General features: G+C 44.6%; 1 protein-coding gene and 2 long non-coding RNA genes across 6 annotated transcripts in view; 1 reads left to right on the top strand and 2 right to left on the bottom strand.

Moving 5' to 3' along the window:
- LOC126989949 (dnaJ homolog subfamily C member 3-like) overlaps positions 1-12,195 on the top strand; it is a 127,687-nt gene that overhangs the window by 51,741 nt on the left and 63,751 nt on the right. Inside the window, exon 10 of one of the 3 annotated variants that reach the window (XR_007743918.1) lies at positions 2,173-2,625. The exons of 1 other annotated variant lie outside the window; for it this stretch is intronic. Coding sequence is in view for 1 of the 2 variants with exons in the window: in XM_050848551.1 (XP_050704508.1) it covers positions 2,173-2,339 (167 nt within the window). In the remaining variant the exon portion in view is untranslated. Of the gene's footprint in view, positions 1-2,172; positions 3,129-12,195 lie in introns of those variants that run through there. One more of the 3 variants, XM_050848551.1, reaches the window with a different exon arrangement.
- Positions 2,799-12,195, bottom strand: part of LOC126990021 (uncharacterized) — a 77,338-nt gene continuing 67,941 nt past the window's right edge. For both annotated transcript variants that reach the window (XR_007743949.1, XR_007743955.1), the window contains one exon: positions 2,799-3,323. This is a non-coding gene — a long non-coding RNA (uncharacterized LOC126990021). The remainder of the gene's footprint in view (positions 3,324-12,195) is intronic.
- Positions 4,651-8,940, bottom strand: LOC126990033 (uncharacterized). The gene is made up of 3 exons (XR_007743958.1): positions 7,273-8,940; positions 6,787-6,948; positions 4,651-6,624 (listed from the first exon to the last, which is right to left on the bottom strand). It is a non-coding gene; the product is annotated as an uncharacterized LOC126990033 (long non-coding RNA).

The following is a 12,195-nucleotide window of genomic DNA, read 5'->3' as shown; positions in this document are numbered from 1 at the left end:
ACACCCACACCCTGCCCGCCGAACCTTTGCTGGGGCCGAACTCTTGTCACACCCACTTGCTGCCGCCGCCGACACCTTGGGCCGCAAGAGTCACCATCACGGCTCGATAACTGATGACTGTGTATTTTGAGTAATTATCAAACCCAAAAGTCAGACCCACGTGTGCACCAAATAACTTTTTTCATGTTGGTTACTTTATTCTATTAGCACGAATTTAGTTAGTGCGACCGCGTTCATTCACCTGATTTTCGTGCTAAATGGGGCTCTACTGTATAAGTGAAAAAAACGTGTAAATTGAACATTTACTGGATTTTGGACCCCACGTTATTTCAAAAATGCGTAAACCAAACTCGCGTAAATTGAGAGTTCCCTATACCTACAATGAGATGAATTATAGGCATTTGAAAAGACATAGATCATTCAAATATGATCTGACAATACTGTTTGATATAAGTTTGCCTGATGGGCGAGCCTCCCATAACCCACTTAGCCAGGGGGGCACCTCTTTGGCCAACTGGACAAGGAGCGGCTCTCCCGTTACGCTGGTTGCGGGTCTGATCCCCGGCGCCGGCAAACCTTTCCTTGTCTGGATTAATTTCTCGTGTGTTTCGTTACATGCTGTGGTCGTGTGGGAGTGTAGTAAAGAGTAAATCCTGGCATTTCAAATTCATGCGCTTGTATGGTATATTGTCGATGCAAAGTGTTATGTTTGAGATTTATAAGGACAGTTTTTTTTTATACACATAAATGTTCAAATATATTATTGAAAAAATAGCTTGAATGTGTATCACAACAGTTGATTTTCAAATATTCACGAACTGGAAATGCCTAGGTGCCACATCTATCAAAATTCCTGCTTTAACCCGGTAGCAGCGGGGATCATGTTTCTTAATGGTCCCTCCAAGCGAGAAAAATGAGAAAAAATCACCCCTCACACAAGCCATTTCATAATTTATATCTAAGCATTTGTGATCAGATTATGTATCGTCTATTTTGGGGGTTTATATCACGGCACAAATTTGGCCCGTCGCTGCTGCACGGTTAAGCATTTATAATGGCTGTATGGCAGTGTCACTTTGAGAGAAACCATGTAAGGAATTAGAGTACACTCAACCCTCGATTTGCCGGACTAAAAGGGGGGAAGGCTTGTCCGGGAATGGCAAATGTCCGGGGGTCTACCCCCTTGCCGGACTTTACCCTATATATGTCCGGGAAACACAACCCACCCCCGGACTACAGACTTGGGCAACACTCATTCCTCCATCTATTTTACGTAAAAGTTCCAGTTTTTGCGACACAGAAAGGTGCACAGGTTTAGCTGTACGCTTGGTTACTTTCTTTGGTGGGTTTTTGGGTGGCATCGTTGTGAAGAAGAGGTGTATCCACGACAAGCACGTAAGCACAACACTCGTGTGACGCGGCAGACTTGTGTACAGTCCAGTACTAGACGTGTATGTCCGCCCGCGCTGCCATCTAGTGCCCGATTTGCGAACTTTGTCTGGCGCGGTAGTTTGAAATCGACTTGTCCCGGACTTTTTTTTTTTTTTTTTTACCCCACGGACTCTTGTCCGGCAAATCCGAAATCCGGCAAATGGAGGTCCGGCAAATCGAGGGTTGAGTGTACGCTGATTTTATTTTATTTTTTTATTTATTTATTTATTTATTTTTTTTTTTTTACCCCCGCCAGTGTGACCCCAAAACACAATTTTTACCAGACGTCCTTTACCCTACCATGCTCACCTACACTATAACTTCCCCCACTCACTGATACATGGCATAACACTACTCCACAGACCAACTGTTCCTCATCATTTAACAGTATTATTACAAATCACCTTTCCAAGCCAAAGAGAATGAATGACACTTGGAACACTATGCAACTGACTCCACTCTTGCAAGGGGCTTCGTGGTGCAGTGGTTAGCACACTCAGCTCACAACCGAGAGCCCGGGTTCGATTCCTGGGTGGAGTGGACAAATTTGGGCGTCTTTTCCGATACCCTACCCAGCAGTGAATAGGTACCAGGTATTAATTGGGAGTTGTGTCCCGTCTCCTGGGATCTGTTCCCTTCTATAATTCCTTCTCCTCCTGTCTCTCTCCGGCATATGGCCACAGATGTTGCGCCGACTAAACGAAACTTACCAACTTTCCACTCTTGCATCATCCCCAACAGAGATGCGTGCTAAGTTTGACAATGGCGAGGACCCGCTGGATCCTGAGCAGCAGCAAGGTGGACCTGGAGGCCACGGCTTCAACCCATTCCAGCACTTCCACTTCCACCACGGGGGCTTTCATGGTGGTGGCTTTCAGGGAGGGGGATTCAAATTCCACTTCAACTAGGGCTTTTCATAGTGTTTACATGAACTTGTATTTATTGAGTGTGCATGGAAGTGTGAGATAAAGTGAATGATTTGACAGTATTTGTTTTCTTTTGACATTTTAGTATGATGATGATGATGATGATGATGATGTATATATATTTTGGCAGAAAATTGCAAGTTCTCTCATTCTACACCAGCATCATGTCATGCATTTTGAAGTCATTGTAAATCAGGGATCATCTTTAGACTGCCATCTTTATGATTGACACTCAGTGCCTTGCAGATCAATCACTTACCTTTCATGAGTTTTTTTCCAGTAAATGAGGCATTAATTTCTTTACCTCTTAGAAGCTACAGTTTTTTCCCTGGAAATCATCTGAAATGGCTATGCTCAAACAGTGTGTCCTGAGGTGCTTCATTACCCTAAGAAACATGTCACTCCTTCAGAAGCAGTGGACTGTCATCTGGCCTGTATCTCAAGTTTAATTCACATTGACCATTCAAAAGCATCCTTGTTTCTTTTTTTATGCGAGTCATTAATGTAAATGTGCTGCTGTGCCCCGCCTGTGTGTCATCCTGCCAGGTTGGCTTGGGACGTGGTGGACAGCACCTCAGTGGAGTGCATGTGAATCATGCAATTTGTGATACTCAATTTACTATAATTTAAGGCATGTATATGAAAAGCTGAAGGTTATTATTGATCTCCTCCTTTCTTTTTACTTCTTTGTTAAACTGCTAACTCTGAATATTCTTCATAGTTCATGACTTACACTTGTTATGTAAATAAAAGGCACTCTAAATACATTAATTTGACCATTGATTTATTTCCTTGCCTGGGAAACTTCTTTCCATATAGAAGATAATGTAAGGTCCCAGCTTTTAGGTCAATAACCTGATCAGTGTGCCAGCCCCTGCATCTAGCAAGGACCATTGTCTGTGGTTTCTGCCACCAGGATGCCTCACCAACAAATTCATGCATGCTCTACACTGTTACATTTAATACCTTGTTCAAAATGTATATACCCAATGACATACCCTACCGACTTAATGTTTTGTTGACCCGTCCACTGCAATTGGCATGGGTTTGGCCTTCACTGGTAGCCTGGTAACATACACTCCCAGGTCTCTCTCTGCCTCTGTGGTGGATAGTGAAGTGTTTCCCATGTGGTGTTGGTATGCTGAATATCCCCTCCCATGGTGCAGGGCTTTACATTTTTCTTCATTAAATTGTAGCAGCTACTTTTTGTTCCATTCCTGTAGCTGGTGATGTCTTCTTGTAGGAAACCCGCAGTCATGGGGTTAACCCGGTAGCAGCAGGGATCATGTTTCTTAATGGTCCCTCTAAGTGAGAAAAATGAGAAAAAATCATCACTCACAAACTATTTCATAATATATATCAAAGTATTTGTGATCAGTTTATGTATCATCTATTTTGGGGGGTTAAAATCATGGCACAAATTTGGCCCGTCGCTGCTACACGGTAAAGCCACAAATTTGGCCCGTCGCTGCTACACGGTAAAGCCACAAATTTGGCCCGTCGCTGCTACACGGTAAAGCCACAAATTTGGCCCGTCACTGCTATCGGGTTAAATTCAGCTGCAGTGTTGCATCTTTCTATCCTCTATTAATATTTTCACACTAACTACTCTTCTTAACTTGCTAACTTCCTATGTTTGTATTTCCTCCTGCCTACGATTTGAACTCCTTCAAGAAAGAGTATCCAGACATCTCTTCTTCCAAATTGACCTCTCTTCTGGCCCCTCATTCTTTTTTCCTTTTCTGCAGCAGCACTGGGGGCTTCGTGGTGCAGTGGTTAGCACACTCGACTCACAACCGAGAGAGCCCGGGTTCGATTCCTGGGTGGAGTGGAAAAATTTGGGCGGCTTTTCCGATACCCTACGCCCCTGTCCACCCAGCAGTGAATGGGTACCAGGTATTAATCGGGGGTTGTGTTCCGTCTCCTGGGATCTGTTCCCTTCTCCTATAATTCCTTCCCCTTTTGTCTCTCTCCGGCATATGACCACAGATGTTGCGCCGACTAAACCAAACTTTCCAACTTTCTGCAGCAGCACCCAGCAGGCTTTTTTGTTGTTGTTTTTGTTTTTTGCCCTTGAACTGCCTCCCTTACTGTAAAATCAACAACATTCAAGTACCCCAGAATAGTGCTGTCACTTATATCAAAGGCTTTTGGTGTAAAATGGGCAACCACAGCAATGAACCCTCTCAACACAAGGATGAATATGTTGCGTCCTCGTCGTGCTTGTGAGATGTCTGAGTACACATATACGTACTGCGTCCAGGCTGAGTTCTGTTGGAATGATGTAATTTTTTTCCTGGATATTGTACAAGAGCTTTCAGAATTTAGGTCGTATATGGTACGCTGGAAATAAAATTATTATTTATACAGGACCAATACATAGAAATAGGTCAGTTTACCAGAAAATACTCTCCGCTGTGTTCTGTGGTTTGTCTTCAGAATATTGAGGGCAACTAAAGTATAATTATTGTTTTTTAGTTTCGTATCGTAGTAAGGGATCGAGTGACCCCCACTGTCCACGGCTTCAGTATATGATACATCTAATGAGAGTGACGATAAATGCATTTATGGGGAGGCGGTGGCTGAATGGATAGCGTGACGGCGCTGCGTTCAGGACGACGCGAGTTCAATCCCCGCCTGGTGCCACCAAGCTGGGATTTTTCAGCCGCCGCCGAGTGGCTTAAAACTACCCACATGCTGTCCAGAAGACCACCTATCAACCCAGACTCTAGATTCTAGGATTAAAGATGAGCTCCAGGAGGGCAGCATGAGCCAGTGCAAGATGGCGCCACTATAAACACTCGCCTGTGCCAGAACGGGCTGGGCCGACCATCAGGCCCCACCGGGAAGAAGCCTTGGGCTGACCATCAGGATCCACCGGGAAGAAGCCTACCAGCACAATAGGCCACGACGTAAAAAAAAGAAGAAAAAAAGAAAGTATAGAAAGATGCAGCATAGAAAACCCAATGAGAAGGCTTATATACCACCACCATTCTGACTTAGAGGTGCACTTATCTCCCCTTCTACTCTCCTAGGCCATACTTATAAAGCTAACACTTCGTCTTAGGCTCGCCTTAGCCTCTCCCATCCAACTGCCTCCCACACTGCGTAATCCAATGACATACAAACCTGTCATATTTTAATTGGTTTACCATAAAGACAGCCAGCCATTTTCTGTGGGTTGCCATCTAGAAAATTGTTTTGGATAATCATGGTTGGATAATCTTCATGTTGTAAGATTTTGATTCCTTATGTCTTTCCCCTTCTTCCCCTAGCTCCCAAAGGCTCAGAGGAAGTCTCCAGTTCATGTTGCATTATTTCCTTACCTTGGTACATACACCGGGTATTCGATATATGCGAGTTTGAAATATGCGAATTCGCTCATATGTGACTAACCTAAATGTGCCAAGTATTCGTTTTATGTGAGAAAAATTTGCTATTATGCGAGTAGCAGCGCCGGTGTGACTTGTTGGTGAGGTATGGTGGCCGACTCGCACTAGAGGGCGGCGGGTGCTAATGTTTCCCGCACTTTCCTCGACTCTAACTAACCTTTTCCTCCCTCTGATCCTAAAGTTTTTGTTTGTTTAAAAGGTATTTTCATATTATGTTTATCTGTACTAATGTGCTTTATTGTTGTTTTAGTGCTTTACTATTGTGAAATGGTGCTGGAATAAATAGTTAGAGGGTTCGACAAATGGGTCGTGGTGTAGTGCGGCAGCGGCCTGATGAGCGAGCCTCCCATAACCCATTCAGCGAGTGGGGTACCTCTTGGGCCGACTCGGTAAGGAGTGGCTCTCCCGTCACGCTGGTCGCGGGTTCAATCCCAGGCAGCTGATTTACCTTCTTGTTGTAATTAATTTCTCGTGTGGGACCAAGAAAGTAATAGAAAAAGACAATAGAAAATCTCGTCATTAAACTTCTCTCTCCCACGTGACTTAAGTGAAAAATTCCTCCTCGTCGATCCTCGTGAAAGAAAAGCCTAACTAACCGTCCTCGGCACCTTCACTATGAGTCTATGAGGCCATGGTCAGACCCACATGATGCTGACCCATCACTGGTTCGTCTGTCTGTCTGAATGTCTGCCCTGCCGCACCTCACCTAATTCACAGTTAATACTTTAATTATTTAAGAGGATCGATTGTTCTGGGTTTCCCTGCATTACAGTGGAACATAACCCCCTATAATTAATGGGATGATAGGTTCGATATATGCAAATTCACATTATGAGAGCTTTTTGCAGAACCTAACCCTCGCATATAACGAATACCTTGGTACATGTCTTTCCTCTTCCTCCCCTCCCATGGCCACAAGGAAGTGTCCAGTTCTTCATGTTGCATCATTTCCTTACCTTGGTACATGTCTCTCCCCTTCCTCCCCTTCCATGGCCACAAGGAAGTCCCCAGTTCTTTATGTTGCATCATTTCCTTACCTTGGTACATGTCTTTCCCCTTCCTCCCCTCCCATGGCCACAAGGAAGTGTCCAGTTTTTTATGTTGCATCATTTCCTTACCTTGGTACATGTCTCTCCCCTTCCTCCCCTCCCATGGCCACAAGGAAGTGTCCAGTTCTTTATGTTGCATCATTTCCTTACCTTGGTACATGTTTCTCCCCTTCCTCCCCTCCCATGGCCACAAGGAAGTCCCTAGTTCTTTATGTTGTATCATTTCCTTACCTTGGTACATGTTTCTCCCCTTCCTCCCCTTCCATGGCCACAAGGAAGTCCCCAGTTCTTTATGTTGTATCATTTCCTTACCTTGGTACATGTCTCTCCCCTTCCTCCCCTTCCATGGCCACAAGGAAGTGTCCAGTTTTTTATGTTGCATCATTTCCTTACCTTGGTACATGTCTTTCCCCTTCCTCCCCTTCCATGGCCACAAGGAAGTGTCCAGTTTTTTATGTTGCATCATTTCCTTACCTTGGTACATGTCTCTCCCCTTCCTCCCCTTCCATGGCCACAAGGAAGTCCCCAGTTCTTTATCCTGCAAGATCTTCCCTTGGGAAATACTATAGTCTAACAACCATATCGTCACCCTCAAGGTAATTGTCAAAGTCATTTTTCAGTGATTTTCGGGTTTTTATCTTCATCAATTTTTCAAAATGTGACGGACACCCATTTGTTTAGTTCCCTTCGTCATTTATGGGTTTGTGTTCTAGAATTGGCCTTTTCATTTCTACCTAAATCTTAAGCCAAATGAGATGATGACAGCTCTTTTCTGATTTCCTGAGAAGTAAAAAATATAATGACTTAAGCGGTTTGTTTACGAAGGTGACGATATTCTTTTCCCATCCAAAATTGAGTTCAGGGTCAAAGAAGGCTCCAAACTTTCATGCATCCTCTCTTTATCCACACCACACTACATTCACACAACATATACACCTTTTCCCAAAATTAAAATTTCAAAATGGCGCACATACACCAAGCCTCGGAGTCCCCGCCTGGGGGGGGGACCACAAATTCCCCCAGGGAGGACTCCCCTTCTGGCTGCCGACCCGAGAGGTGTCTTGATAACTCCTCGAACCTCATTCTTCTCAATTTCTGCAACATTCGCGGTCTTCGCTCTAATTTTCATTCTGTGGAACATCATCTCTCCTCCTCTAAACCTCACCTTCTCTTCCTTACCGAAACACAGGTTTCTGAGGCTACTGACAGCAATCTCTACTCTGTTCCCTCCTACTATCTCTATCCTAAATTTCAATCCAAAGCTGGATGTTGCGCCTACGTGCACAACGACATCCCTTGCTCTTGTGCCCACGACCTTGACTCTTCTGAATTTTCCACCATCTGGCTAAGACTTCATTGTCATTCTATTACTAAATACATCTGTGCTGTTTATCTCTCACCTAACTCTACCAACTATGTAAAATTCTTTGACTATTTGAATTCTAAAGTGGAGCACATCTTGACCCACTCTCCCTTCGCTGAAATCTCCATCCTAGGAGATTTCAATGTTCACCACCAGCTTTGGCTTTCATCTTCTTTCACTGACCATCCTGGTGAACAAGCCTACAACTTTGCTATCCTCAACGACCTAGAGCAGTTGGTCCAGCACCCTACACGTATTCCCGACCGTCTTGGAGATCGGCCCAACATTCTAGACCTCTTCCTTACCTCAAACCCTTCTGCTTATTCTGTCAAACTGTTCTCTCCGTTGGGTTCCTCCGATCACAATCTTATTTCTGCATCCTGTCCTATCGCTCCTGTACACCCTCTGGACCCACCGAAGAGGCGATGCTTCTGGTATTTTGCTTCAGCTCGGTGGGACGACCTAAGGATGTACTTTTCCGATTTCCCGTGGAATGATTATTGCTTCCAGGATAGAGACCCCTCTGTGTGTGCTCAGCGCATCACAGAGGTGATTGTCTCTGGAATGGAGGCATACATTCCTCGTTCTTTCTCTACTCCTCACGCTAACAAGCCTTGGTTTAATCACGCTTGTTCTCGTGCTGTCAATGATAGAGAGGTAGCTCACAAAAGATACCAGAGCCTTCAAACTAATGCTAATTATGAACTTTACATTTCTGCCCGAAATCGTGCCAAATCTATTCTCCGACTAACCAAAAATTCTTTCATTAATAGAAAATGTCAAAACCTTGCTTTCTAACTCTTCCCGTGACTTCAGGCATCTAGCCAAAACATCTCCTCCAACTTCACTTCTTCATCTTTCCTCCACTTCTCAGTCCTGACGGCAACACTGCCGTCTCATCTATCTCTAAGGCTGAACTCTTCTCTCAAACTTTTCTAAAAACTCCACTCTGGACGATTCTGGGCATATTCCTCCTACTCATCCCCCCTCTGACTCCTTTATGCCTGTTATAAAGATTCTTCAAAATGATGTTTGCCCTCTCTGGCCTCAATCCTCAGAAGGCTTATGGACCTGATGGAGTGCCTCCTATTGTCCTTAAAAACTGTGCCTCCGTGCTGTCACCCTGCCTGGTCAAACTCTTTCGCCTCTGCCTGTCAACATCTACCTTTCCTTCTTGCTGGAAGTATGCCTTCATACAGCCTGTGCCTAAGAAGGGTGACCGCTCCAATCCCTCAAACTACCGCCCTATAGCTTTACTTTCTTGTCTATCTAAAGCTTTTGAATCGATCCTTAACCGGAAGATTCAAAAGCACCTTTCCACTTCTGACCTTCTATCTGATCGCCAGTATGGGTTCCGCAAGGGTCGTTCTACTGGTGATCTCCTTGCCTTCTTAACTGACTCTTGGTCATCCTCTCTTAGCCGTTTCGGTGAAACTTTTGCTATTGCGCTGGACATATCAAAAGCTTTTGATAGGGTCTGGCACAAATCTTTGCTTTCTAAACTACCCTCCTACGGTTTCTATCCTTCTCTCTGTACCTTTACATCCAGTTTCCTTTCTGACCGTTCTATTTCTGCCGTGGTAGACGGTCACTGTTCTTCCCCTAAATCTATTAACAGTGGTGTCCCACAGGGTTCTGTCCTATCTCCCACTCTTTTTCTGTTGTTCATTGATGATCTTCTTTCCAAAACGAACTGTCCTATCCATTCCTACACCGATGATTCCACTCTGCATTATTCAACTTCTTTTAATAGAAGACCCACCCTTCAGGAACTTAACGACTCAAGGCTGGAGGCTGCAGAACGCTTAGCCTCAGACCTTACTATTATTTCCGATTGGGGCAAGAACCTGGTGTCCTTCAACGCCTCAAAAACACAGTTTCTCCACCTATCCACTCGACACAATCTTCCAAACAACTATCCCCTATTCTTTGACAACACCCAGCTATCACCTTCCTCAACACTAAACATCCTCGGTCTATCCTTAACTCAAAATCTCAACTGGAAACTTCATATCTCTTACTAAATCAGCTTCCTCGAGGCTGGGCGTTCTGTACCGTCTCCGCCAGTTCTTCTCCCCTGCACAGTTGCTGTCCATATACAGGGCCTTGTCCGCCCTCGTATGGAGTATGCATCTCATGTGGGGGCTCCCTCACTCAGCTCTTCTGGACAGAGTGGAGGCTAAGGCTCTTCGTCTCATCAGCTCTCCTCATACTGATAGTCTTCACCTCTTAAATTCCGCTGCAATGTTGCCTCTTTCTATCTTCTATCGATATTTCCACGCTGAATGCTCTTCTGAACTTGCTAACTGCATGCCTCCCCTCCTGCGGCCGCGCTGCACTCGACTTTCTACTCATGCTCATCCCTATACTGTCCAAACCCTTATGCAAGAGTTAACCAGCATCTTCACTTTCATCCTCACGCTGGTAAACTCTGGAACAATCTTCCTTCATCTGTATTTCCTCCTGCCTACGACTTGAACTCTTTCAAGAGGAGGTATCAGGACACCTCCTCCTGTATTTGATCTTCCTTTCGGCCACCTCTTTTGCTTTACTTTAGGAGCAGCGAGTAGCGGCTTTTTTTTATTATTGTTTTCTTTTTTTGTTGCCCTTGAGCTGCCTCCTTTGTTGTAAAAAAAAAAAAAAAAAAAAAAAATTATATATATATATATATATATATATATATTTATATATATGTTTATTTATATATATATATATGGATAATTACATATAGATTATTTACAAAATTATGAGTATTATTTTAGTACCTACTAATACTACAAATAAAAGCTTTTCTGGAAAGAAGTTAACAGAGAGATGAGGGAGGAAAGAGTGACATTTTTAGCATGAGGAGGAGAGATGGGGTGGTTGTGAGGGGGAGTGAGGAGGTAACTGGAACAACCTGAAACTCACTGCACACACCACAATGAACAAACACATGCCACAAAAATACTTTCTAGTAGTGTAGTGCTGACTTGCCTGATGGGCGAGCCTCCCATAACCCTGTTAGCCAGGGAGTACCTCTTTGGCCGACTGGTTCTCCCGTTACGCTGGTCGCGGGATCGATCCCCGGCGCCGGCAAACCTTTCCTTTTGTCTGGATTAATTTCTCGTGTGTACGTTACACGCGGTGGTCGTGTGGGAGTGTAGAAAAGAGAAAAATTCTGGCATTTCACTGGTGGCAGCAACTCTACCCCCAGGGGGGGGGGGGGAGATTGCTCCCTCTTGCACGAGGGAGCACGGGCCTTTGCCAAAGGCAGGGAGCCGACAGACCGACTCTATCGGTGATCGAAATCTAGCCGACCAAGTCGGTCTGTCGACGAGGACTGGCGTGTCTCTGTACCCCCAGGGTGAGTCCCCCTTGATTTATCCCCAGATTCTCCATTAGTTGAATTTTCTTGTAACATCATTTAGTGCCCCGAATTTCCGGGCACGACAGTAGGTCCACACTTCCCCGGTTTTCCAGGGATCTACGCAGACACCATCACAAGAAACAAATGGCTCAAGCACACACATTTGACAAGGCTTTTGCAGGAGTTTGGGGCATTTTCAGGGGTAGTTTAATGACCCTGGTGATAGTCTGACCCTTCCTCTGTGCCGTGAACCTAAAAAAACACTCATTAGAATCCGACTGATCTCCTTTTCGGGCTTTGGAAATAGTTGGTGTGGGAGGCGGAAGGGTCTGTGAACACCGACTAAAAAAGTTTGGCAAAGACTCTACAGACGCGCGCAGACACAACACATCAGGCAATAGGACCGCCTACAAAAAACACCAAAAGGCACTTTCCAAAAACATAAAACTAGCGGAACAGAAACGCAACTTACCTCGCAGACAATGTAAGAAATAATATAAGCTTTTTCAAATTCTTTAAGGCATGGAAACATGACACTAACACTATTACATCACTGAAAGAGCAACAATATCACAGTAGTAACCAGCCACAACACAACACAAATACTCAACACAGTTCCAGTTGGTGTACACACAAGAACACAACCTGAGTGGTAGCGTGCTGGGCACACATTCACCGCGTGATG

The sequence above is a fragment of the Eriocheir sinensis genome, chromosome 6 (genome assembly GCF_024679095.1).
Source record: "Eriocheir sinensis breed Jianghai 21 chromosome 6, ASM2467909v1, whole genome shotgun sequence".
Taxonomy (NCBI): domain Eukaryota; kingdom Metazoa; phylum Arthropoda; class Malacostraca; order Decapoda; family Varunidae; genus Eriocheir; species Eriocheir sinensis.
This window is presented reverse-complemented; position numbering and strand designations above follow the sequence as displayed.